This window comes from Cebus imitator, unplaced genomic scaffold, assembly GCF_001604975.1.
Source record: "Cebus imitator isolate Cc_AM_T3 unplaced genomic scaffold, Cebus_imitator-1.0 Scaffold448, whole genome shotgun sequence".
In the NCBI taxonomy this organism is placed as follows: domain Eukaryota; kingdom Metazoa; phylum Chordata; class Mammalia; order Primates; family Cebidae; genus Cebus; species Cebus imitator.
In genome coordinates this window covers 1,220,511-1,247,648 of record NW_016107763.1, presented here as the reverse complement: position 1 = coordinate 1,247,648, position 27,138 = coordinate 1,220,511, and the positions used below count along the sequence as shown (strand labels likewise).

The window sequence follows — 27,138 nt, the reverse complement described above, 5'->3', positions numbered from 1 at the left end:
GAAGCACAAAGAAATTGTCACTTGTTTGGTGTCTCACAGCATGTTAGTAGCTGAGTGGAGACTTAGGTATTTAACAAAGATTTCTTTACCTAGGTATACGTGGACTCCCCTGAATTACATTCTCAGCCTACAATTCCAGAGGGCTTTTTGCCAGTAGCCTCCGGCCTGAACATAGTACCACCCCCCTCCATTTCCACTGTTTGTTTTGCATATTAAAAAGAAAAATTACTAACCTGACCTTTCAGCAATCGCATTTTAAGATTCTCAGAAGATTTTATTTAGTCTCATTGTCTGGCCAGTGCTTAGAAGTATTTACCCTGGCAATGGAGATGTTCCAGCCAGGCAAATGTTATTTTGCAACTCACGAAAGTCACTAGCTGTCACTTTGCAACTTAGTGTTAACAGAATCATTCCTGCTCAGTTTTTCCAGTGTGCATTCATGTTTTCATGATGTTTATATTTTGATAAATTCTCCAGTTGAAATCAACAATTTTAAAATGAGCAGTCCAGGCTGGTAGATTTTTTGCTCCGGCTGTGCACACTTCAGAACGAGATGTGCTGCTCTGGCTTAATCACTATGGTAACTGGATGGTGGGGCAGGTAAAGAGAACTGTGATTCCATACTAACTGGCGTAAGGTGGTATCTCAATGTGGTTTTTATTTGCATTTCTCTAATATTCACTGATGATGAGCATTTTTTTATATGTTTGTTGGCCTCATATATGTCTTCTTTTGAAAAGTGTCTGTTCATATCCTTCTCCCACTTTTGGATGACAACAGATGCTGGAGAGGATGTAGAGAAATAGGAACAATTTTACACTGTTGGTGGAAGTGTAAACTAGTTCAACCATTGTGGAAGACAGTGTGGTGCTTCCTCAAGGACCTAGAAATAGAAATTCCATTTGACCCAGCAATCCCATTACTGGATGTATACCCAAAGGATTATAAATCATTCTATTATAAAGACACATGCATATGTATGTTCATAGAGGCACTGTTTACAATAGCAAAGACCTGGAACCAACCCAAATGCCCATTAACGATAGACTAGACAAGGAAAATGTGGCACATATACACCATGGAATACTATGCAGCCATAAAAAACAATGAGTTCATGTCCTTTGTAGGGACATGGGTGAATCTGTAAACCATCATTCTCAGCAAACTGACACAAGAAGAGAAAATCAAACACCGCATGTTCTCACTCATAGGCAGGTATTGAACAATGAGAACACATGGATGCAGGGAGGGGAGCATCACACACTGGTGTCTGTTGTGGGGAGGGGCCAAGGGAGGGACAGCGGGGGTTGGGAAGGTCAGGGAGGGATAACATGGAGAGAAATGCCAGATGTAGGTGATGGGGGGATGGAGGCAGCAAACCACATTGCCATGTGTGTACCTATGCAACAATCCTGCCTAATCTGCACATGTACCCCAGAACCTAAAGTACAATAAAAAAAATAAAAAGAGAACTGTGATTCCACATGACAGGCAGCAGAAGCAGCAAATGGAACATGGCCATGGCATTTCTGTAGTGGCATTTCTAACCTGGCCCCATAACCAGACTGTGGCAGCTTTCAGATTTACCCCTAAAGATCTCAGGGGACTTATTTGTTAGAAATGTAACAATGGAAACTGCAAAAAGGGAAATATAATTTCCCACTAAATCCTGGAGGATTGCTAGAGAACTCATAAAGAATCAAAGCTAGAGCATAATTTGCCCCCACTCCAGACTAACAATAAGGAAGGGGATATTTTGTGAAATAATATAGGATTCACACTAATATAGTTAGATTTTTCACTTTTGTTCAGAAATATTGGCTAGATTATTTCTATATACAGAGCTATGAATGGTCTCTAAATAGCTGCTGAAAATATAGCTGAATCATTTCAAGATTGATGAAATGCCGAGTTTGACATCTATCTCAAGGTAAGGAGCAATTCACAAAAAGATTCAGAAGAAATGTCTATTTGGTGCCTATTCTTCTTATAGATAGGAAGCGTCCTGGTGTATACTTTCAATAATCTCATTGTAGTAGATTTATAAACACATCCACATAGACGAATTTCACTCCAAAGATTTATAAACATATTCATGAAGAGATCCTACTCTGCAGACACTTCTGCTTTCTCTCCTTTAGCATAACAAATGAGTATAGGCAGTTCTACTGACACTCACATTTTCCATCTGATGGCATGGAATTTTGGATGAGAAATGTAAACCATCAGGAAGTACAACTAACTGGATATGTAACTTAGAAGTGAATATAAGAAGAGAAACTTAAGAATAAAATAAATGTTCAAATTCTATTTCTTATAATAGTAAACTGCTATGTATCCAAGTGAGACCTAGCGTGGAAATCTGATGCCTCTTCCTACCACCTGTCCCCCGACAGAGTCCAAGTGTTTAAGAGAACCTTCTGTATTTTGGCAGACATGAATGATCCTGATACTAGTAAAAGAACGACGTGCTGTTGCTGTTACAGAATCACGGAAACATTTAGGGGATTTTCTCCATTTGCTGCATTTTAAATGGACATTTAAATAAACAGGGAAAAAATTCAAAATAAAAATTAGAGGTGCCTTAAGAGCCTAGACTCTAAAGAAGTGATGCTAAAGATAAATAAATAAAAAGGAGGGGCAGTATTGTGATTAAACTCATGAAGAATACCAACTTGGATTCAAAGAAACTTTGTCATTTTAGGGGGTAGGGGTGATACCTTAAGATTCACTATACCCCCAGGCAGTTGAACTCTGTGAAGAAAGTGGTAATCTGAGATAAGGATTGATGCCTCCTTTACTGGGATGTGCTTCTGAGAACCAGACTTACCTTTCCACAACCATAGTTCCCCAAGAATAGCATTCCCTCTCCCACAGAAAAAAAAAAAATCTGGAGCTCAGTTTTCATACAAGGATGCTTACTGCAAACTGTAATCAGTTTCCTGGTTACAAGGTTTCTCTCTGCTCATTGGCAAGTCAATCTCTCAGAAGATATGATAGCTACATCTGTAGATGATTTGTACAATGTTAGAAGGGGGCAGTAGGCTCCAGTGGTCTGTACTCATGCTTGCCATTCTGTCCCTGAAGACACGGTTCCTTGAGTCCAAAGATTTTTGTTCTTTGTGACATTCTTTTTTAAAATGGCTGTATTCCTGGGAGGGGGGGTCACCCAGTGAGCAGTTACCAACCAACTTCTAAGCAAATCTCCACGGCCAGATGTTATCTTTTTTAAGGTATCTAGGGGAATGGATGAGTGTGCCTGAGAAGGATTGGAAAGACATGTCAGAAATAAGACCAGGGCCTGAGAGGGAAGAAGATATGTGAGGAAGCAGCCAGAGCTTGAGCCGGCCTCTTCCTCTTGTCCCTTTCCTCTGATCGCCCTAGGAACTCGCCTCCCACCTTCCTTTCTTTGCTGCCAGGAGCCTTCTACTCCTGTGTCTCCTCCAGAATCACCCTAGCAAACTGGCTGCAACTTCTTCTGTCACCTCTTGTCCATGTTGTATTGGGGTGGGAGGAATCTCTTTGAGGTCTTCAAAGGACCTTTAATGTTGTTATTATTATTTCATAGGAAATAGTAACTCAAAAGAAAAACATTACAGAAAATTAAAAGATGAAAATAATTCTTAAAAGTTTATAATGTGCAGCCTTTTTGAGAGATGCAATCACACACTCTGATGCTCTGTGGAGCTTTTTGCCTCTCATGGCCAAGTTGATCACCTTTCCACAGGTCCACCTCTCCTTGCACCTGATTCTGCTATTGTCTTATAGTGCGTGTGACTGTTTATATGACTGCCTCCCACAGACTTCTTTAGGAAGGTACAGTGTTTTATTCTTCTTCTTATGAACAGCACCTGAGACCATACCCAACACAAGAATGAATCAATGAATGAAAATCCAGGGTTGATCTTTCTTAGCTCTTGTCATATTAATTTCTTTTAACTCTTTTTTTTTTTAAGACTGAATCTCACTCTGTTGCCCAGGCTGGATTGCAGTGGCACAATCTCAGCTCACTGCAGCCTCCACCTCCCAGGTTCAAGCAATTCTTGTGCCTCAGCCTCCCGAGTAGCTGGGACTACAGGCATGTGCCAGCACACCTGGCTAATAATTGTGTGTTGTTTAGTAGAGACAGTGATTCACCATATAGCCCAGGCTGGTCTCAAACTCCTGGGCTTAAGCGATCCATCTGCCTCGCCCTCCCAAAGCACTGGGATTACAGCAGTGAGCCACCATGTCTGGCCAATTTTTTAAAATTCCTTTTCTGAGATTAAGTCCTCTTTGATCTCCAATATATTACAGACTAGTGAGTCCCAGTCACTGAGATTCAGACCCTCTATTTTTACATCTGTTCCACAGAGAAAAAGCAAGTGTTCATGGTTACCAATGTGGGTGATCCTGTTTTTACAAAAGACTTCTATGTACTTCTCTCACCTCTCTGCTAAAAACAAGTTGTCTTGACTCAATCTCATTTCAATTCACTAGTATCTTCTCTCTTAAGACAGTTCTTCATAAAGTAGATTATGTGACTGAAGCCTTGATTTTAGCAAATAACATTATCATATATACTCAGTCACTCAAAAGTGATAGTAGGACAATAATATTAAAAGGGACAGTGATTTTCCTATTTTCAGAGGTCAAGCTATAGTCTTCCATGATGATAATATAATAATTGTAATAATAACAAGATGATACACTCGGTATTTATTACATGTCAATAGTCTTACTGCCTTGGCACTATATTATAATGATTTTCCAGGTAGAGGAGGTAATAAAGCTGAGATAGAGGTTAAATAATTTGCAAATCATACAGCATTATACTAAATGAGGCAAATGGGGGGAAATTCATTTTGTTTTAGGAACTGTTTTAAGCTCAGCTCTATTCATGCTGTTTTATTTTTTAAGATGAAAACTAATTTACATTTTTCTCCCAGACTTGTTGTGCTTATTACAAGATATTATTCTTATGCTCACACTCCTAATCTTTCCAGTTTGTGGTATTTAGACACATTTGAAAGAGTGTATGTAGAAGAAATATTTGGACTTAACATGTTTTCCATTGTAGCATTAGAATCAGTTTTATGACAGCTACCCAGAACTACAAATCCAACATATAATAGTGTTACATACAGAATGCAAAATCCTGGTATTTTCCTCACTGTTCACCATATTGCATCTTACTGGGCCATTTGAACACCTATGCCCACTGCAGAGCCTTCCAATGCTACAAAAATACCATAGAACTATTTCAAATGTGTGGATACGAAGTGCCTGGAACTCTGCCAAAATCCTTCTGCCTTTTGAATTTTAAAAATGATTCTGATGTTTAATGCAAAATATACTACAAAGTACACAACCATTTCTGTGTGCACCAAAAAAAGTATTGTTCGTGTTTGAGACTATGTAGATTTGTGAGAGCAAAGAAGAAAAAAAGAGAAGAGTTATGAAAAACCAAATGTTCTTCTCTTTTATTATCTATACATCCAAGACTAGATATTTAAAACAGTGTTTACTTGGCTTGGTGACTTTTTTCTTTGCACGTCTTAAATTCAAGATGTCCACAGAACATTCTCCTCTACTAACTGAAATCTTGTTCTGGTGAAAAATACTTTGTTCAAAATTTCTACATGCTGCTAAAATGGAATCACTTTCCAAAAGATTTTCACAATTGTAGATACATTAAATATCCTAATGTCACTCATTGTTTATCTGACTTATACTTTGAATGAGTAGCAGGGAGAATTTCAAGAGGGATGAGGAATTTCACGGGGTAGGGGGGCATTCCAACAGTATTGGTCCCTTCTGTTCTGGAGAAACCCCTAGCAAACTCACCTGGCTCAGGGCTATAAGGAGTTATTTTCCCAGATGTTTTGCTAACATTATGGAGAGCCCAGAGAGATGCCAGGTCCAAATAAAGGGTGTCTGTCTGTTCATAGGTTAACTTCACAGTCCCCCAAACAAGAGTTAATTATGCATGTAATCACTTCTAAATTCAAGACACTGCGTAACTGCACAATCTAAAAGTAACAGCCATAAAGCCAATCATTATCATCATATTCAAACACGTTATATTTCTCAATGTAAATCTTAAGTGGTTAATCAGAAAGTTTATTTTTCACTTGTGCATTCATTAATTGAACCAACATATGTTCTTGCCTGCTATGTGCTAGGTGTTCTGATACACTGGGAATAAATAAGATGAAATGAGATTAGATACCCTTTGAAAAATGTGTTGTATTAAAATTGACTGTTTCTGACTTTGTATCTCCAATATGTTATGAGCAAATGAAGGGTAGGAACCACATGTTTTTCATCTGTATACCCCCAACCTCTAGGACAATGCTAATCAATATTTATTGAGCAACCAAATGAGTGATCCATATGAGCAAAATAATTTTTAGATTAAAAAATGTGTTACAGTAGAGACATGTTGTGGAAGCAGAGGGAGGAAGCAATTCTCTCTGTTAATTAAGCCACCAAAATGTGTGAGAAAGAGCAGTTTGAGTGCTGTGCCTCTGCTTATCAAAAATGCTTACCAAATGTTTTTGTAAAATATGTTGGTGAAAGAACTTCTGATTTTAGTACTCTTAAATAGAGAAATAATTTCTTCTGCCTGATCAAGAAAGAATCAGTGAGAATTCAAATCTTGCTTTCAAGAACTTGAAATTTCTCATGGGCTTTTGTAACTTCAAACAGGAAACTCTCTTGGCAATTAGGAGAAAATTTACCTTCTGTACATCCATTCCTATCAATATCTGTTTGTTGTTTTTCCTTCTGTCAAAAACAAATATTCTCTTCCCTGCAACTTTTCCATATAAATAATATCTTCTTAGTTGAAAGAAATCAGTTTCTCTCTTTATAAGATTATGGGAAACCCAACCTAAACTAAAGCAATTTCTCATTTATTATGACAAGTCAAACTTTGAAGTAACCCAAAATTTTAGCATAAAACATTCTACAAATCACTATATATATTTTAACCAAAGGGTAAGTGCCTTCCTCTTTCCATTTAAATCAGTTGTCCCCTAGAATAACTTGAAAAGTCTCAGAGTGAGAAAATAAAATGTGAAGGAAGATAAACAATTTAAAGAAACATTGATTTATGAAGCCATTTCAGCCTGTGCTTTTGATAATTTGCATATATTAGTCTGGTTCTCTTAAATACCTTGATACATGTTTATAATATACCAATATACAATTTTATTGAGTATTTTTTAATGTCAGTCTAGAACAAGAAAGTAAAGTTTGTATAGGCAAAAGTTCCAGGGTAATTGGCTTAGAAACAAAACATATTTCATTATGCCAAAAGACAATAATGGAGAAAATGAATAAAGTATGTATTATGCACTGTGTTCTCTCTCTACATTGAAAAGGAAAACATTACAAGTAAAATATTATTTTAAAAATAAAATTACCATTTTTAATAATAAAATGATATGCTAATATTAATTCTTTAAGGTTTTGTTGTGCCTTTTATATTACCAAAGAATTAACTGTACAGAAAGCTTATGTGGCCATGTGATTGACCACATCAAGACTCCTAAGGCTGATCCTGCCCCTAAAAGTCTGTGATTCATCCAGACTTGTGTCCCGTGATGCCTCCAGTCTCTCAAATACATCTGGCTCTTTGATGTCTTGAGATGGCAGTCAGAACCGCACATGCAGTCGAAGGCATACTGCTATGGCTTTTTGTAAAAGCAAGGGAAGTGTATAGACTTTTTCTGTGCACCTCCTGATGCTGCCCCACTCCCAGGCTGTTTGGCCTGAAGTTTTAGGGAAAATCTATGTTTTTCAACCTCAGCACACACTGGCAGGTTGGCTTCCTGAGTTGCGGCTTACAGCCAGCATTCCATGGGCGCAGTTTTACTACCTTACTGCAAAGGCATTGCCATAGACATAGTCACTTTGGAACAATATGCTGCTTTTCTGTTCGTTTGCCCAGGACTCTGAGGAACTTCCTATTATCCATCCTCAGGCACTTGTCGTTCTGCTTCCTAGACACTTAACAGATTTTATTGGCTGTTTGTAAATCTAAGTGGTCCCAACAAATGACAATTCTTGATAAGCATAGCTCTTAAATTTTTCCATTTGGGATGTATCTGCTTTTCACTACTCCTTGCTTTGTATGTTAATGCCAACGCCTTTTTTCACAATGCAATAGGGACCCTGGTCCTATGTTTTGCTGAAAACATGGGCACACATAACCAGAAAAATATGTGCTACCTAACTGTAGCCTATAGAACTGTAGCAACAGAATGTGCTTTTCACTTTGGGTTTCATAAAATAATTTTGTGCAGAAAAATTCCAGTTTCTATAATGTATTTAAACAAATCTTCAGAAACATGACTTTTTTGTTAGAGAATTCCTGAATTTGAGGTTAGGGTAACTATAGGGACTTTTTCATCATAGATTTCTTTTTTTAACCATTATTTCCTACTCACAGCATAACTGTGCTTATGTAATATATTTACTTTTCAAAGAAAGCTGGTATGTTTTAAAAAGCCCCCTCTTTAAAATTGGACCCCCTCCTCTTCACCCTGCTGTATTTACTAAAAATATTCTTTTTAAAAAGATTCATTTGTATTTAAGTCTTTAGTGCTCCCATTCTCTGTTGTGGAGTCAGTCATCTGTGCTCACTCCTTAAACCCCAAAAATATTTAGACATGGGATAAGCAAAGTATGAACTCACCCAGTCTTGGTTTGCTTACCACGACCTAGATCCCTGCATACCCCCGGAATTCTTCTTCATGACAGAGCCCTATTTGCAATCTGGCACAGTAGCTTCCATAACAATAGATTCCAGTGGCCTAATTTCACCCTTGAGTTCCTTCAAAACTCTCATTCAGCTGCCCTCCACTTGGTGATTTATCTAGATTTATTGTGTCAATTTGGCAGAATAGCTCTGATATAACCACTGTTGGATTTAATATCATCAATCTTACATTTCCAGGAACAATATAGGACTGGCAATCTCCCTATGATCTTCTTCATTAAAAGCTAAGGTCTCAGAGTACACCTAGGAACTAATATTGTTTCATCCTTTGGAGAAGTCTCTATTCCGAAATCATCTGTGGTCAATCCACTCCTTTTAAATAAATTATTCTCTTGGACTCATTGAAAGGAACTGTATTGTTCTTGAAGCCTCACAAATAATGCTCCTCAATTTCTTTGCATTTTGAGGACCACATTATTGCTATATGATTTCTAATCTTCCACACTTTGTAGACTTCTTATTATTAGAACCATGTTAAAGTTTAGGGAAAAAGCTAATTACTTCCTGAAGTCAAATGTTTGATACTTCCAGTTATGCAAGTAATGGGAGGACAGGAATAATTTTGAATAGGGTAGTTTTTACAAAATCATTACCTTTCTGTTACATCTACCTGCTCTAAAATTAAATAGCTCACTGAGTGGACACTCAAAATTCTAGGTGTACCTTTTATACTGATAACTAACCATTCCTTAATATAAGAAATGTATTAATCACTGACTCTGTGTAAGACAAAGCTTTAGGAATTCAAGTAGGCACTAGGAATTCAAGTAATTCAGACAACATTATCTCTGCACTGAAGGATCTCACAATGTAGAATCTGGTCACATTGCAGACATGTAAAAAAACACATCAAGGTCATTCAGTGTGACAGATGCCACATAATAGGTAAAAAGTGATAGGCAGAGTGATTTCCTAGACATCTAGTAGAAAAGCTGGTTTCAGAGCAGGGTGGATAATGGTATTGAGTGGCATCTTGACAAATGGATAGGAAGGGTGTGGGCAGACCACGTTAGGAAGGGCAGGGACCAAAAGGTATTGAACAGTTTGACTATGGTGTGCAGTACAACAGCAGAAATGGTAGCAGAGACGACTAGATGAGACTGCTAGGTGTGCCATGAGAAAACGTTAGAACTTCATCCTGTGGGTAAAAGGAGACCAAAGGGTTTTAAGCAATGAAATAATATGGTCAAAATTTGTGATATGAGTGTGAAAGCAGGGAGTTCATTTCAGAGGTTATGACCCTGTTAAAGCAAGAGCCGATGGAAGCAGTGACAGTGGGAATGAAAAGAATGGAATGGATTCAGCATACAGGTAGCAAGTCTAGCTGAGTCCTTCAACCATTTGTTCGGGGTGGTAGTAATTAAGGTAGAGCCAGAAATCAAAGGTGACCCCCAACTCAGGATTCATTTTCAGGTAACTAGGTACATGGTGTTTCTAATAACCAGCAGAAGGACTGCAGGAGGAACAGCAGGTCAGTATTAAGGTTAGTCTGAGTATTATAGAAGAGCTCTATAAAGATAATGAGTTCTCTTTTGAACGTACTTGGTTTGGCATGAGGTATCTAAGTGAACGTTTCCGATAAATGATTATATAAATCTGGTGCTCAGGCTTAGAAATAAATATGAAAGAGTCACTAGTGTAGGGTTCAGTCAATTTTGCATTCTGGCTGGTTGTAACTGAGGTATTACACTAAGAATGACAGCAACAAAGATATCAAATGATCCCTCTCCGAAACCTAGTAATTAATAAATAATTGTGGGAACAAAACCACAATTATTTATTATATCTTCTCCTCATATATAAGGTATATGAATCTTATTCATATAAATTATTTATTCCACATACTAAAGCTTTGCCAATACAAACTTTACTTACCTTTCTGACACATTTATTTTAAATAACTCTTTTGACCATTCTTAAGATTAGCTACTATCAAATAAGTGGATTACTAATGTGATATGGTTTCTGATTCCAAGGTATAAGAATAAACAGTTTATTCCAGCTGAAAAATCATTTAGCTGAAACATTATCCTTTTTGATCATATTCCCTTTATATCACATCTGTGAAGGACAGATTTGTTATGCTTCCTGAATCGATGAAGATTTGGCAGCACTTATGTCATTTGGGTAGAAATAAAGTATTCAAACAGAGCTTTTACTTTTTTTTTTTTTCTGAGACAGAGTCTCCCTGTCACCTAGGCTGGTGTACACTGGCATGATGTCAGCTCACTGCAACCTCCGCCTCCCGGGTTCAAGCAATTCTTGTAACTCAGCCACCTAATTAGCTGGGATGACAGGCATGCGCCACCATGCCTAGCTACTTTCTGTATTTTTAATAGAGACAGGATTTCACCATGTTTGCCAGGCTGGTCTCAAACTCCTGACCTCAGGTGATTCACTCACCTCAGCCTCCCAAAGTGCTACTAGGATTACAGACATAAGTCACCACCCTCAGCCAGAGCTTTTACTTTTGCACTTTTAAAATAGTAGCTGTCTTTGAAAAGTAAATATATCACATAAGTGCAGTTGGCTTGTGGGTAGGAAATAATGGTTGAAAAAAAAAAAATGTGTGATGAAAAAGTCCCCATAGTTACCCTAACCTCAAATTCAGAAATTCCCTGACCAAAAAAAATGATGTTTCCAAAACTTTGTTTAAGTAAATTATAGAGACTGTAGAATTATTGTGCACAAAATTATTTTCTGAAACTCAAAGTGAAAAACATGTTCTGTTATTTAAATCCATAGTTAGCTAGTACATATTCTTCTGGCTATCAGCCCGTTTTGAGCAAGTGACATACACAAAGAATAAGCTAAGAGATTCTGATGTTTCTTAAGAAAAGGAAATATTGAATCGACAGTTGTTCAGATATGTGCAATGAATTATTTCACAACCTTTTATAAAATGGATGTGCTCACATAAGGCATGCACCATTCCCGTGATTTCTACAGAATAGAAAATGTCAAACCTTGTTGCTGGAAGTGCTCCAAATGACATCATGTTTTTTTGTTTTTTTGTTTTTCTGTTACCACTAAACAGGGAAGGTCATGGTAAAATTTCAGTATTTGCTGTCAAAATGGCTTTAGCCACATTGTGTGGAGGGAAGATCATGGACAAATTAAGATGTAAGTTATGATTCCTTGTGTCTCTCTTTGCTTTTCCCTGCTAGGTACCACCCTTTTCTCTCCCTCATTCCCCCATGTCCCCTGCCCATTTGTATCTTTCCTCATTCTATAAGAGTTGTTTGAAATACACTTTTCATTGATGTTTGGATTTGGTCATAGCAATGTTTTCATATTATGCAAATGCTAATGAAATGAATGTTTTCCTCTACTTATAACCTGTTGAGTATCACCAACTGGCCTCTTTCTAATGTTAAAGTAAAATAAGCATTCTTTGCAGGTAATTATGCTATACTGCCTTACAAGCAGGACAGGATGATAGGGACATGAAGGCCATAGTAGGAAACCTTCCCCTTTAAGTCTTCTAAAAGCAAAGCTCCTGGCACATTGTCTCATTCTTCTCAGCCAGCGCTATTCAAATCACTGGGAACTCCAAAGGTTTCAAAGCCGACAATGCCAGGAAAGAAGAATAGGAGTTTCATAGAGACAGCATTGACAGAGTTAACTAGATGCCAGTAAAAGCATGGGAGCTAAAGTACATTGAGTAATTGTGGGCCCCGATGAACATTTTGTCTCTAAATACGGTAGAGTTCCTTAACCAACAACACATTGGGGATTGTTTGTTGTTTTCATTAGGTAAAGAAATTGAGACTTAGTTAATCATGTGGTTAAAATGACACCAGGATTTGAGCCCTGACTTTTTTTTTTTCCCCACACCAGTGGTTCACAAGTTTTAGCATGCATCAGAATCACCTGGAGGGCTTTAGTAAAATGTAGATTTCTGGGTCCCACCCCCAGAATTTCTGACTCAGTAGGCCTAGGATGGGGGTGGGTGACAAGAATATGTATTTATAACTAGTTTAAAATGATGTTGATTGATGCTGCTGTTTAAATTTAAAATTCCCACTTAGCCCTATCCTTTCCCCTAAATAGTATGAGTTGGGGTTATAAGTCTGTGTCAGAAAGGGCACTGTCCTGGGAATTGGGAGTTCCATGTTGCAAGCCCAGCTGTGGGACTAATTTGCTGAGTTATCCTTTGGCAGTTATTTCACTTCTTTAGTCCTCAGCCTCCTTCTGTATCCTAAATTTGGGGATTTTGTGAGATATTCATAGATTCACACTTGCTGCAATGCAGCCATCTGTGTGGCTCACAGCACAAGGCTCACCTGCTGCCTGTCAGCTTCTAACCGAGATCTCTTGCTTCTTGCTCCATCCAAAAGGAAAGAATAAAGGAAGACACAGACAAAACCTTTTGTTCCTTTGGAATGTCCCCAGAGTTGCTCCAGGGATGAGTCATTTCACTGGACCAGTAAATAAGTGAAAGGGACAGCAAAACCTCAGCCACACAGCTTCCCTCACTTCAGGGACTTCCCTCCATGGAGAGCCAAATGCAGCCAGGTTTCAGGGAAGCCCAGACAGACCTTAGGAGGAACCATGTATCTTCTCTTTTGTTAGCCTGAAAGATACAGAAAATTTAAAACCATCTACCTCAGTGCTTGTTTGAAAGACAAATTAGAAGGTGCTGACACCAAGGGCCTTTTATTTAAAAAAAATAGCTCCAGAGTAACCCATGAGCGTTTCCTTCAGGGTTAAGCCAGAAAGAGAAAGCTTAGCAAAATGAACCAAGGCAGAGAAAGAAACTCCCGAGAACCTTCTCTGCCAACCCCAACTGGCCATTTACGAAGAGGACATTAGATAAATGTAAATAAATAAATAAACCAAAAAAACCCACTTGGAAAACATCTAAAAATGCTTATTTAATATTATATTAATAGGTACCTGGATAGAAAAGTCCCACATTAAAATAGGTTTGAAGAAAACTAAGAAAACCATTTTTCTGCATCTCAGAATGTCTGTCAACCTTTAACATACCAGGCTAATTCTGAGCTCTCAGGGTCCTGGTGTTTACTGTCTTTCCACTCAGCTTTGTTCAGTGTAAGATTTCTTCCTCCTCCTATGAGTTAGGGTGAAGCGTAGGGGTGGGCTGGGGGGAGGAGAGAGTCACAGGAGTCACATCTCACTACAGAGGCTCCCCAGCCCTTACGGCTCATCACCTATGATGGCATCTCAGACCAATTACTAATTACTGGTTAGAGAAAAAGTATGACAGCAATGGTGGTTGTGTAATCCACTTTCACCTCCTATGTTCAGAAGGGCACCCTATTCCCTCACTCCATCGACAAATGTGCACCAAATACTGATGGAGGGAATGGCTGCCAGGCAAAGGACTAGCAATGTCAGCACAGTTGCAAAGCTCAAGATATAACCAGATTATTGATTAGATCTTTACAATTGTGAAAACCCTTGCAGTTCTCTCTCGGGTTCAGGAGTTCAAAGGAAACACTGTAACTGCTACAATGCTTTCTCCTCACCCCATCTCATAACCCACCCCCATCAAAAAAGCACTCTTTAGTAGCCAAAGTCTATTCTCTTTAGTGTAGTGAAAGAAGCAACAAATGCATGTGTTCCATTGGAGGTAGGCAAACTTTTCTAGTCTGCAGAAACAAGCTTCACAATATCACAGATGCTGTAGAAAAACAGATAGTGTGGCCCCAATAAATTGCATCCCCCACTTTGAGAGCAGTGCACCTGAATCACAGCCTTATGTGTCCCTGGTTCTCTGACTGAGGAGTCACACTTTGTGTAGTTAATCCTAGGAAGATGGCTTTAGTGGTTTCCAGGTAACTTGGTTAAAAGCAATTTGACCAAAAACAATTTAATTAAAGGTAATTTGGTCACAAGAATCTCTCCAAAATGTTAGCTGGTCAAAAATGAATATCCCGAGTCATGAATATTTCTAGTTTCAATGATAATTATTAATTGAATGAGCAAATGTGGGCAAATTTACCCACAAAATCTACCCACAGACACCCTTGATGGGTGGGATTGTGGGTACTCTTATTGTTCTCTTTTCCTGGCTTGCATTTTAATGATGAAACAGATAAAGTAGCCAGGCATGGTGGCACATGCCTGTAGTCCCAGCTACTCAGAAGGCTGAGGCAGGAGAATCACTTGAACCCAGGAGGCAGAGGTTGTATGAGTTGAGATCACACCACTGCACTGGGTGACAGAGTGAGACTCCATCTCAAAAAACTAAACCAAAACAAAACAAAAAAACAGGTAAGGTCATTATTTTCTACATTGATTCTGTAATAAGAAAGAATGAAATGAAGGGATATGAAATTTTTCAGGCTTGAGGGTTTTCTTTTCCCTTCTTTAAACTTTTTCTAATTCACTTTAAGCCAAAATGCCAGCTGTGCTTGTTTGGCAATTTTTCTTATTTTTTGTGCATAGGGATGAGGGATATTTAGCTTATTCCAGCTACTTCCTTATTGTTGGAGAACACAGAGCAAGAATAATTGGCTGAAAATAAGTCAGAAATTTTAAAAAACAAAGAGAAAGCAACAGAAAATTTGAAGTTGGTTTTCTTAATGTTTTAAAATGCATTAAAAGAGAAAACAACCCCATGCTGCAACACAATTTCCAGTAATTAGGGCTACCATTCACTGGTAGAGTATTCCCTGTGTAATTCCAGGGAGCGTCATTGATGCAGCCTAGGAGATGAACAGCGCCCCCTGCAGTCAAGTGCCATGGCAACCTAAACATACTCTTACCTAATAATACTACTTTTTTTGTCAGATTATTCTTGGCCCAATTATAAACTGTTTTAATGGGTTGGAACACTTGTTTATACTTCTGCCTCAGAACTATCCTGGATAGTTCTAAGGATCTTCAGGGATTCTAAATCCAGTGCTGTAAGCCTGGTATGTCATGTGCTGATCTAAAGCTTTGGGGAGGACTTGTTCTATTTTGCTTAAAAGGCTAGTATTATGGAAAATACTGCAAATTTATTGAGTTTCTATTACTGAACTGGTTGTTTTCCTCTGTGCCTACCCCTGGGGTAATGTTTCTAATGCACTGACCCACTTTAAATTCTTTGGTATCTCCCTCAACATCTTCTGGACATAATCTAAACTCCTCAGTAGAATTCAGCCATAAAAAAGAATGAAATCCTGTCATTTGAGGCAACAGGGATGAACCTGGAGGACATTATGTTAAGTAAAATAAGTCAGGCACGGAAAAATAAATATTGCGTGTTCTCACTCATATGTGGGAGCTAAAAAGGAAAATTGAACTCATGGAAGTAGAATTATGCTTATTAGAGGCTGGGAAGGGTAGGGGGATGCAGAGGGTTGGAGGGATAGGGAGAGGTTTGCTAATGACTATAAAATTAACAGCTATGTAGGAGGAATATGTTCCAGTGTTCTATAGCACTGTCTGGTGACTATAGTTAACAAAAATTCATTGTATATTTCCAAAAAGCTGGAAGAGAAGATGTTGAATATTCCCAACACAACGAAATGATAAATGTTTGAAATGGAGGTAATGCTCATTATCTTGATGTGATCATTACACACTGAACACATGTATCAAGATATCACTCTGTATCCCATAAATATGTACACTAATTTTTTACTCAGAATTTCTATAGTCTCATGATTAATAAACTGTTTGAAACAGCAGAAACCCTTTATAAATGGAATGCTTAATGAAAATGAGAGTCAATTCATGTTCTCAAAACATAATCCAATAAAAGACTGTGATATGCTTAACATCTGACTTTGGTGTAAATACAATGTTCCCAGATTACATTTGACCTTGAAAAATTAAACCCAAAGTGAACAGAGGTAGCACATTCACAGCCATTTATCCCAACAGCTGTGCTGGCCTGGTGACAAGCTAGTTAGCATGGTGACAAACTACATAATAGCAAACCCTTTCATTCTAATAGTGATTTGCACAGAGGAATTATAAAGCATCTTGGGAAATTATGCCATTAATATTCATTAAGTGCACATAGTGGCAGAAATTGAAGAACTGTGGTTCAGTGAAGCCACAGACCCTTCAGAGAAAGATCCAGGAGACCGACTTTACCTCATTGATCATCCACAAGGCCACGCTTCCTCTTCACTACACGAGTCAGAAAACCCTTCCCTATAAATCAAGTGCCTTCCACCCAGAACACGGTAACTGATAGAAATTTTTGTGCTTCTGTAGGAAGTTAATCAAGAGTTTGTCATTACATCTTTATCCTCGTTGTGTCTTTGATTTTTCAAATATCTTACACCAAAATCCAAAAGTTTTAGTGATAAGTGGGTAATTTCTAGCTAGATAAATGAATATACACACACCCCAACTTTACAGCAAAACTCTTACTGTGTTTCAAATGAAGCCACCATCTCTCTCATATATATAAAAATGTATCCTACTGAGCTACATGAGAGTTAACAATTGACCTCAAAACAAAAACACATCTTGTTAAAGACATTTAAGAAATGTCTCTTTCTTATTAAAATGTTAATTTTACCCAAATTACTTGTGATTGCTATGTGCCAGAATCATCTAGAAGAAGAAACCAGAGGAAACACCATGCCAGGAATATTTCATCATAAAAAATAGATTTTATATTATTCTTTCATTAAAATGTTCATTTTGCTACTTTTTTGTCATTTGTAGCAGATATGTTGAACAAAAACATTGGAGAATGTTCATATGATGAATAAATATCTTTCCTTTTCCTTTCATCAGATATTTTCTCAATGATTTCTGACTCCAGTGGGGTGATGGTTTATGGACGATATGACCAATTCCTTCGGGAAGTTCTCAAACTACCCACAGCAGTCTTTGAAGGTCCTTCATTTGGTTACACAGAACAGTCAGCCAGATCCTGTTTCTCCCAACAGGTAGGAGAAAAATATGTTTAAGGAAGTATTTTTTTCATACAGTGGTTGCTCCCCTTCTAGATGTCATTCCAGGTCACAAATATTCAGATAAATTCTATGTGATAGCAACCTGTAGTGTATTTTTAAGCCTCTGACAAATGACCTCTGAGCCAGTAACCAAACGCAGCACACCTGGATCACAATAATAGGCAATATTTACTGACCACGAGGCAGACACTGCTAAATTTTTTCCTTTCATTGCCTAATTTAATCCTTATAACAATCCTTCTATATTAATCTGTTTTCACACTGCTATAAAGACACACCCAAGACCAGGTAATTTATAATGAAAAGAGGCTTAACAGACTCACAGTTCTGCCTCAGGAAACTTACAATCCTGGTGGAAGGTGAAGCAAGGACCTACCTTCTTCATGTGGCAGCAGGAAAGAGAAAGAATGAAAAGCCGAGGGGACTCTGCCATTTATAAAACCATTAGATCTGCCATTTATAAAGCCATTAGATCTCCTGAGAACTCCCTCATTATCATGAAAACAGCATGAGGAAACCACCCCCCCCCCGTAGTCAATCACCTCCCGCCAGGTCACTCCCTCAGCACCTGGGAATTACAATTCAAGATGGGATTTAGGTGGGGACACAAAGCCTAACCATATCACCTACACCCTCAGTGTCATTATTTTTACTGTCACTGCACTTTGAAAGGCTTAATTGTCTCACTCAGCCTCATGTGAAATACATGTTTGACCCAGCAACAAGCTTTAACATTGGTTTAGCAAAGTTACCAGAAAGGAACCCCAACATCTGCCACATCGTGACCTGAGAAGCCCAAAATATGGCAAACACAGCTGCCTAAATCTTCTACAACATGACATGTTTGGGGTTCCAAGTATTGTGTTTTAACTGGGTATGGCTCAAGCTAGCCCAGGAAAGCTGCATAGTTTAGAGGGCTGTCTATGTGTGTGCCTCTCTGGTCATGTAGAGAGACTCCAAGCCCATTCTCCATCATAGCCCAGTGGTAGCACAAATCCATACATCCAGGGTTAGTTTACCATCCAAAGTAACCTTTATGTCCTCTCAAAAGGCATCCTGACTGGGTGTGGTGGCTCACCCCTGTAATCCCAAGACTTTGGGAGGCCAAGGATCAGGAGCTTAGTTCAAAACCAATGTGAGCAACACGGGGAGACCCCACCTCTACAAAAAGTCTGAATCACTTAGCCAGGCATGGTGGTACATGCCTGTAGTCCCAGCTTCTCAGGAGTCTGAGGCAGGAGGATAACTTGAGTCCAGCAGGTCAAGACAGCAGTGAGCTGTGATGGCGCCACTGCACTCCAGCCTAGGCAACAGAGCAAGACCCTGTCTCAAAAAAAAGATAAAATAAAAGTATATCCCTGCCCCATAAAATGCATACAACAAATGCTCACTACACTGAACTTTACTAAGAGTCTGGAAGTCTTTTCTTTTCACTGAAATTAGCTTTTAAAAGTGTCAATCACTTCAAAACATGAATCTGTGTTTTTCATTCAATTTTACTGCTTTCCAACTTTTCTCATGGCACGCTAAATGTATAGCTCCTTTTATTTTTACAGTGTTTTATGCCTCACAAAGTGAATTATCTGATTTATGGCTTGCAACAACCCTGTGAGCTAACAAGGAAAATGTGATTCTTTTTTTAACAATATAAAGTTCATAGCTAGTGAGGGTGGGGGCCTGAGTTTTTAACTCTGGTCTTCTAATCCTTCTGTTAATGTTACTCTTGTGTTCTTGTGTTGCTTTTGTTTTGTGCACTTTCAGTTTATATTTACAAGTATTCAGATGATCTGACCCAAGGAAATGCAACTACCTGTTCTATTCCTTCACTCAATCATGGAAACAAGAATAATTTCATTTATATTAGAATTCTTGAATTTTATGTAGTGTATTATAGAATAATTGGTAAATGTGCTAATGCCTCAGAATATGTCTCATTCAAAATAAGCTGGAATAATAGGACTGGGTTTAAAAAGAAAAACCTTAAAAGGATCTATGCTGGTGTGGTGACTCACACAGTAATCCTAGCATTTTGAGAGGCTGAGGCAAGAGAATAGCTTGAGTCCAGGAGTTCACGACCAACCTGGACAAGATAATAAGATCTCATCTCTGCAAAAAAAAAAAAAAATTAAACAATTAACCAGGTGTGATGACACGCACTTGCAGTCGGGAGGCTGAGATGAGAGGATGACTTTAGCCCAGGTGTTCAAGGTTATAGTGAGCTATGATTGTGCCACTGCACTCCAGCCTGAGCAACAGAGGGAGATCCTGTCTCAAAAAAAAAAAAAAAAGGACCTATGTGTTCAAAAATTATATGTGATGTTGCTATATCCAAAATTCCTTTTCAGATATCCTATAGACTGTTCTGTTATATGACTTGTATATATTCTTAATGATGAGCAACTTATACATGTTGAAATCATTATAACATTTTTGGAAACTTCCAGGAGTGATTTTTTTAGTCAGTGTGGCAAATGGCCAAAATGAATAAGAACATTTGAAGTATGAAAAGAGGTAACACAAAAATAGTAAGACCAGTTTATTTTTGTACTTCATCAATTGGCTGTAATAGCTACTCAAGAGTCTGAGGTAGGAGAATGGCTTGAGATCAGAAATTTGAGTCCAGCTTGGGCAACATAGCAAGACCCCATCTTTAAAGTAAATAAATAAATATTTTAAAATAAATAAATAAAACTGTCCCATCCCGTTCTATATTCTAGTACAAAATTTCAAGTAGCGATTTTTGCATATAAACATATATTTTTGTTATTTATACCATTGCAGTACAGGCATTAATATAGCTTTCTTACTTTTGTCACTTTGAAAGAAACTTGATATAATGCATTTCTTTTGTACATCAAAAGGACCTGGATAGTGAGAAGGAAGCAGACTGAATTGAGAGGAATTATACATTAAGTAATAAAATGAGCCCGTTTTTAAAAATTTAGATGGTTCTTCCCTAACAGGATTCCCTCCTGCTCTTGTATAACAGAACCATTCACATTAGCCACTAAATATTTAGTACTTAAGGAAGCTGAGGAAGCTCAAAAGGGAAGTTGTTCTATAAATTTAGAAGACTGACTGACAGGAAAATTATAGAGTGAGCTATGATACAATCTTGAGAAAAATTCCAAGGAGAATTTCTTTATTTTTCTTCATATTTTATACTGTCTTTCATATATACAAGTGATGCTTTTGGAATTTTCTTCTGCTGATACTATTGAATCAGCCTCAGTGGAGAGAATTCAGTCGTATGTATGCCTAGGTATAAAAAGCAAGCAATGTTTTCAGTTCTAAGCTAGTTTAATAACACATTTGGCAAGTTGGGTTTCTTCAGATATTGGAGGTTTATTGAGTATTATTTTGTCTCAGTTTCAAATGATATTTACATGGCAGGTAAATTGAGATGATTCTCTGTCCTAAATTTCTGTTTGTTTTTTTTGTTTTGTTTTTTTGTTTATTGGTGCAGAAAAAAGTCACGTTAAATGGTTTCTTGGATACGCTAATGTCAGATCCTCCCCCACAGTGTCTGGTCTGGTTGCCTCTTCTGCATCGACTAGCAAATGTGGAAAATGGTGAGTAGTTACCACTGAGCAAAGGCGATTTTTTAAATTATTGAAAATAGGCCAATAGGTCTACAGTTAGTAAGCCCAGGTCATTGTTTTAGGGAAGCCTATTTAGTGGCTCTTAGTTTTGTTTAGGATAGAACTAACCCATCTCCCTGTTCAGGAAGGCCTCAAAGGACCACTGAAAAATTAGGACCGTCAGTTCTAAAAACATATTAAATCTCATGGTGTTCTTCTCAATTACAAATCAAGTGTGGTTAAAAGGCTTGTCACAATAGAAGGCGAACTTCAACAAGTAGTGTAACATTATTTTGTATTTGTTTTAGATTTGAATTTCTCATATTTGCATACATGGTACTGATTATTTCTTCCTGGGCTCTCAACCAGAAACAGGTGGGAGAAATGAGAAAAGAAATAGATGATAGCACCCTATTAATCTTTAGTCATGTATTCCAGATTGTGAGCTTTCAATAGTTGTACTTATGTTAAAGATAAAAGTAAAATAACTTTCATATCATGTCTTTTTTTAAAGCAAGTATTTCTAGGATTAAAGGAACTACTGTTGGCATATCCAGATTTAAATATGAAATACAGTTTGGGACAAAATTTAAAGAAATTTAAACATGGAACAGTTCAATGTCTCCATCTAAGCTTTAGGTGTTCCTGCTTACTGTTCAATGTAACTCTGAAAATTCTCCAGAATTGACCAGGAAATAATTTAGTCCATATCTCTTACTAGTGATTTAACTTAAGTCTCTATATATTACTCAACTTCTATGTATTTATTTAATATGCACTGCATCTAAAGTTAGCTTAATTTTAAATTATCATTCAGAATTTTTAGCATCTGCCCTTATTTATCTCACTTAGTTAAAAGTTACGAATTTATCCTCTTTTGCTCATGGAGAAAATTTAAAGAATGAATTTACTTTTTTTTTTTTGCAATCACTGACAATCATAGATTTTTTTGTTTCTTTATCCATATGCAGAAGCGAAGAGCAATCAAGGTCCATGTTATTATGCAAGATTAGTTCATATTACTGTTTACAGTTCTAGAGCTAGTCATTTTTCAATCATAAAGCTATAATTTCATTCCTTCTCTCCCAGCATTTCCTGTTGCAGGAGATCAGTTTCTTAGGCACTGTCCCAGAGCAGTTGTCCTTAGATTCAAGTCCCACTATCCTCTTTCTCAAGAGCCAGAAAGGAAAGTTATGATACTTGTTTAGAAGACAGTGCATCCAGAGTTAGTTATTTCTTCATTTTTACACTTTGCTTTTTATCTTTATTTATTCTTATTTGCATTCTTTTTCCTGGCTGATCAGCCAGAGAATAGCTTTATCAAAGGCAAGAATTGTTATTGTTGTTTTAGTATCCAGCTCATAGCATGTAGACAATTGCTTGAATTTGATCACTTAAATCTAATATTTTACTTTGCTTCAAATCTAATATTTTGCTTTGTCTGCTTTATAATTCAAATTTCCTACCAAAGAAAGTTAACTGTCTCTTGAGCTATCTGAATTATGTAGAACTGATTTCAGATAATTTGTACATCTTTTTAGGGTCTTATAACACTTGCCTCGGGAAAGAAAAAAAATCTGTCAGATGTAGGCAATGCCAGTCATTAAGTAAGCCTATTAGTCACTCTACTTTTCAAAAAGTAACTTAATTCTCTCATCCACATCCAGTTTTTCACTCTCTGCCCACCTTCCTTTCTTTTTTCTTCCTCTCGTTCTCCATGTCCCTGATATTTGCTCTCTTACCCTGGACAATCAGCATTCACTCCTTGTGCTTCTGACTCTTCCAGTGAGCTGTGCTGGTCTCCTGGAGACAGAGAGCAGTTTGGAGTAAAGGCAAGTCTGCTTGAGTAATTTAAATTCTTGTAATGTGAGATATGAGAGTAGAAAAAGCAAATGGCATTACAGAGATTTTTGTTGCTAAAGACATCTCTTCTCCATCCCGTTTCATTTCTTCCACCCCCACAGGTGTGATTGAAAAGGGTTGTGAGTATGCAGGAGTGAACTAAATGCTTCTCTGAGCCCAAATCAACTATCATCTGAAATTGTGGCACAAAGGACAATTTCTGTAAGGCTGCATTTTTCCTTCTTCTGATTCATACTTTTGTTTTCTTGTTTTTTCTTCACTTACTTCCCCCTTAGTCTTCCATCCAGTTGAGTGTTCCTACTGCCACAGTGAGAGTATGATGGGATTTCGCTACCGATGCCAACAGTGTCACAATTACCAGCTCTGTCAGGACTGCTTCTGGAGGGGACATGCCGGTGGTTCTCATAGCAACCAGCACCAAATGAAAGAGTACACGTCATGGGTAAGGCGAGGTCCAGGCAATACTTGCAGTTGGATGTGTGAGTGTTGCCCAGAATGAAAGAGAATATCAAGGATAGTGGTAGAGTTAAAAAGCAAATTTACTTTCTAACCCAAGTCTAGTATTCAGTCCCCCTTGCTCTCATCCTCCGCCCCACTGCATGCTCTTACTTATTCTGTCGGAACTCACTATAGCTTCCTGAGACTTAAAATATAGGAAGATTCAAAACTATATTACTTCTTGGAATATAGATAATTCAGTACTGATTTAAATAACAACTGAACAGCAAGGACCTTCTGGAACATAGTCTTATATTCACAGTAAGTTAAAATGTTTTCCAAGTTTTGTTTTGTAGAAATGGCTTAAGAATTATTGTTAGTTTTCTTTTTCTTAGATTCTGGAGTTCTTGTTAGTGCATGACTAGAATATTAAAGAAACAAGTATGAGAGGAGAGTGTGGACTTAATAATACCGTTCCATTTTACTTTTCTGCAGTGGGTAGGGAGGGGAGATTGTGGTGATATTAGCAAACCATCTTTTCATGAATAGTGTGAGTGACCAACCTGGCAAAGGTAGCATGTGAGTGTCTGTGTGATAGATGTATTCTCAGGAGCATGTGGCACCAGGTCTGTGGGGGGAAATGTGACTCCGTGTGCTCACTTTTCAAATGGGTTATGATTTACTGACCTTTATCTATCTTAGTTAAACTCAAATATCAGTTCCAACAATGTCGCCCTTGGACATCTCTTCAAGGATTGGTTTTTGTAGGATGTATAGATTGGTTTATGTGGGATATACCATCAGCCCTGCCAGCACCTCTTGGAATAATTCTATCACAAGAAAATGCAACATATTTATGAGTTTTTCTACATTTTAATGTATTTCAATTCAATCTGTAGTCTTTACTTAAAGAAGTCTTCAGAATATACATCTTAGATCAAAATGTTCTTCCTAGGAATTATTCTTGGGAACTAATATTTGGTGTAAATATATGAGTACTTCATCACCAGTCAGATTCTGAATTCAAGTAATAGTTCTTCACCAAGTCAGAGCATACTGAGAATTTCTATGCCAATTCCAGTCCAATTCCTCACTGTTGTTTACATCATGCTGAGGTTAGATAGATAGATACATTAACACGGATCGTGAACTACAATTTAGCTTAGAAGATAGGAGCTAAAACTTCGTATTTTCTTATTGTTAGCATATTACCATTGTTCAAACTTCTAACCCGTATCCTAGGATATTTGGTGTTTGAAAAATAATCAGATTTAGTTGTTTTACATAAATGCTAAATACACATAGGGACGCTCATTCTTAGAGGTTGTACAGATACTGCAGGGCACTATCTGTACAAAGAAGAATCAGACTCCTTGAGAGGACAGAAGTCCCTATGGTTTGTGGGGCAAAGAGCTGCTGTTGCTGCTGTCTTAACTGTTCTAAGAATTGCATCTCCTAACAAAAGCCAAAGAGGGACTTCTTGAACAACGCTTTTATTATTTAGCTTTTTAAAAATGAGGACAATAGTCACTTCATTATATTACCGGTTGTGGACTCTAGGTATAAAAGAAAGTGACAAAATTTGAAATGGCTTCTTATAGAAAGGAAAAATATAGTTAAAGTTTTATTATTATTTTATTATATTATTATTATTAAATTATTTGAAAGTAGTGGCAAAAACTGCAATTGCTTTTGCGCCAACAAATAATATACAGCTAGTGCTCGACTTACAACCACGGTCAGGACTGCGGACCGGTCGTAACACAATTTGGTCGTAAGTTGAGTAGGTTATATGTACAGTTGAAATGGTGCACGCGGAGATGGTAGTGCTGCTGGAAGCTGGTCCGCACTGTTGTACGCCCAGCTGGGCAACGTTTGCGCTGCCAGACATGAAGCAGTCGTGGCTAGCGATTGTGGTCGTGAAGTTGAATGGTCGTAAGTTGCATAGGTGGTAAGTCGATCAATACCTGTATGTGGTAGGCTACTTTTATATAATTTTGACTGTATAATATCAAGATAAACATCCCAACAATATAAACAAAATAGAGGCAGCATGATTCTCTGGAAATAACTTAAATTTTAAATGCTGAAGACTCAGATTCAAGTTTCACTTTCAGTTCTAACTGGATGTGTTCAGCCACACCTGAAACATCTTTCTTGCACCTGGACTCCTGCAAAATTTTCTGCTCATCTTCCTTCCGTGCCTATTTCGACATAAACCATTTTCTGTTCTTAAGTGACAGCAGTCCTTCTAGAGTTAGGTCAGATGCTGCCATGCCTGTGATTTAAACTTTTCATGGCCTCTTCTGTCCTGGGAATAAAGAGACATTTCTTAATGAGCCATGTAAAGACTTTGATCATCTGCCTCCTGCTTTCCTCCCCAGAAGGGCTCCCTTCACTGTTGCTGCCTCCTCCATCTCAAATGACTTTCCCAGTCTGCTGAGTTTTTGTCAGGACTCCTGCAGGCCTATTAAGTCCCAACTCAGGTGTCCCATGCACAATGCCCGCTTCCATTTATTGCAGCATTTGCTGACACTGAGCAGCAGGAGGTAGCTTGTTCGGAAACTCTCTTCCAGCATTGAGCAAACTTCTAGACTCAGAGTCAGCACTGAAAAAAGATTTCTCCCCTGAATGAATATCTATTATGAAAAGCAAATCAGTTGACAAAATGTTACATAAATGTTAGCTGTTGTCACTTCTACCTTTCTTCTTTCCAGAAATCACCTGCTAAGAAACTGACTAATGCATTAAGCAAGTCCCTGAGCTGTGCTTCCAGCCGTGAACCTTTGCACCCCATGTTCCCAGATCAGCCTGAGAAGCCACTCAACTTGGCTCACATCGTGTGAGTATCTCTGTCCTCACAGTAAAGAGACATTTTTCTTTAAGAGCACATGTCTGGAGCCAAACAAAGACAATTTCATATCCGTGCTCAACAACCAAGTTTTTTAATTTAATTTTTTAAAAAATTTTGTTGTCATTGTTGAGGTATACAGTACTTCTACTAGGCTGTACCAGTAAAGTATGTAACTAACATAATTCACCTGAAGGTAGAAAATATTTCAGAAAACTTAGTTATAAAAAATGGATGTTAGTGGTGTCTGCACATTGGAAGTTGACAATCAATTGGATCACTGTGTGGTAAAAAATGATTTACAGCATGTTATCCCTTAATCTCATATGTGCTTTGAGTTCCAAATATAAAAGCTCTTTGTTTTATTTCTCTGCAGACACAGTTTAAAGATGCCAGAAAACCTAGAAATTACTTTTGTTTTTTTATCTCAAGCTGCATAACTTTAGAAGAATCATAGCCTGTGCAGGGGAAGGTTGAAAAGAGGGAATATTTTATCAGAATATCCCAAAACTTATTTTCTTCAAAATATGTGAGTGTCGTGACAGAAGATGTTGGGCCAGCAAATGGTCCTTCCAGCCATCCCTGCTACCTCCCAGAAGTTTCATGCCTTTGAATCTCTCTCAGCCTGGGTAGCCAAGATAACAAGGGGGCTTTGGTAGAAGAAACAGTTTTTTCCTTGGTGTTACCTTGGGCTCAGAAGAAGAAAGAGTCTCATTACCTGCTTCTATGCACACTTAGATATCATGT

General features: G+C 37.8%; 1 protein-coding gene across 50 annotated transcripts in view; it reads left to right on the top strand.

The window, feature by feature from the left end:
* Positions 1-27,138, top strand: part of DTNA (dystrobrevin alpha) — a 379,818-nt gene that overhangs the window by 284,923 nt on the left and 67,757 nt on the right. For 46 of the 50 annotated variants that reach the window (XM_037732403.1, XM_037732400.1, XM_037732396.1 and 43 more), the window contains 5 exons: positions 11,805-11,890; positions 17,477-17,631; positions 21,125-21,230; positions 23,378-23,544; positions 26,258-26,382. In XM_037732403.1, the coding sequence (XP_037588331.1) occupies positions 11,805-11,890; positions 17,477-17,631; positions 21,125-21,230; positions 23,378-23,544; positions 26,258-26,382 (639 nt within the window). Of the gene's footprint in view, positions 1-11,804; positions 11,891-17,476; positions 17,632-21,124; positions 21,231-23,377; positions 23,862-26,257; positions 26,383-27,138 lie in introns of those variants that run through there. The other 4 variants (XM_017511434.1, XM_017511433.1, XM_017511437.1 and 1 more) reach the window with 2 other exon arrangements.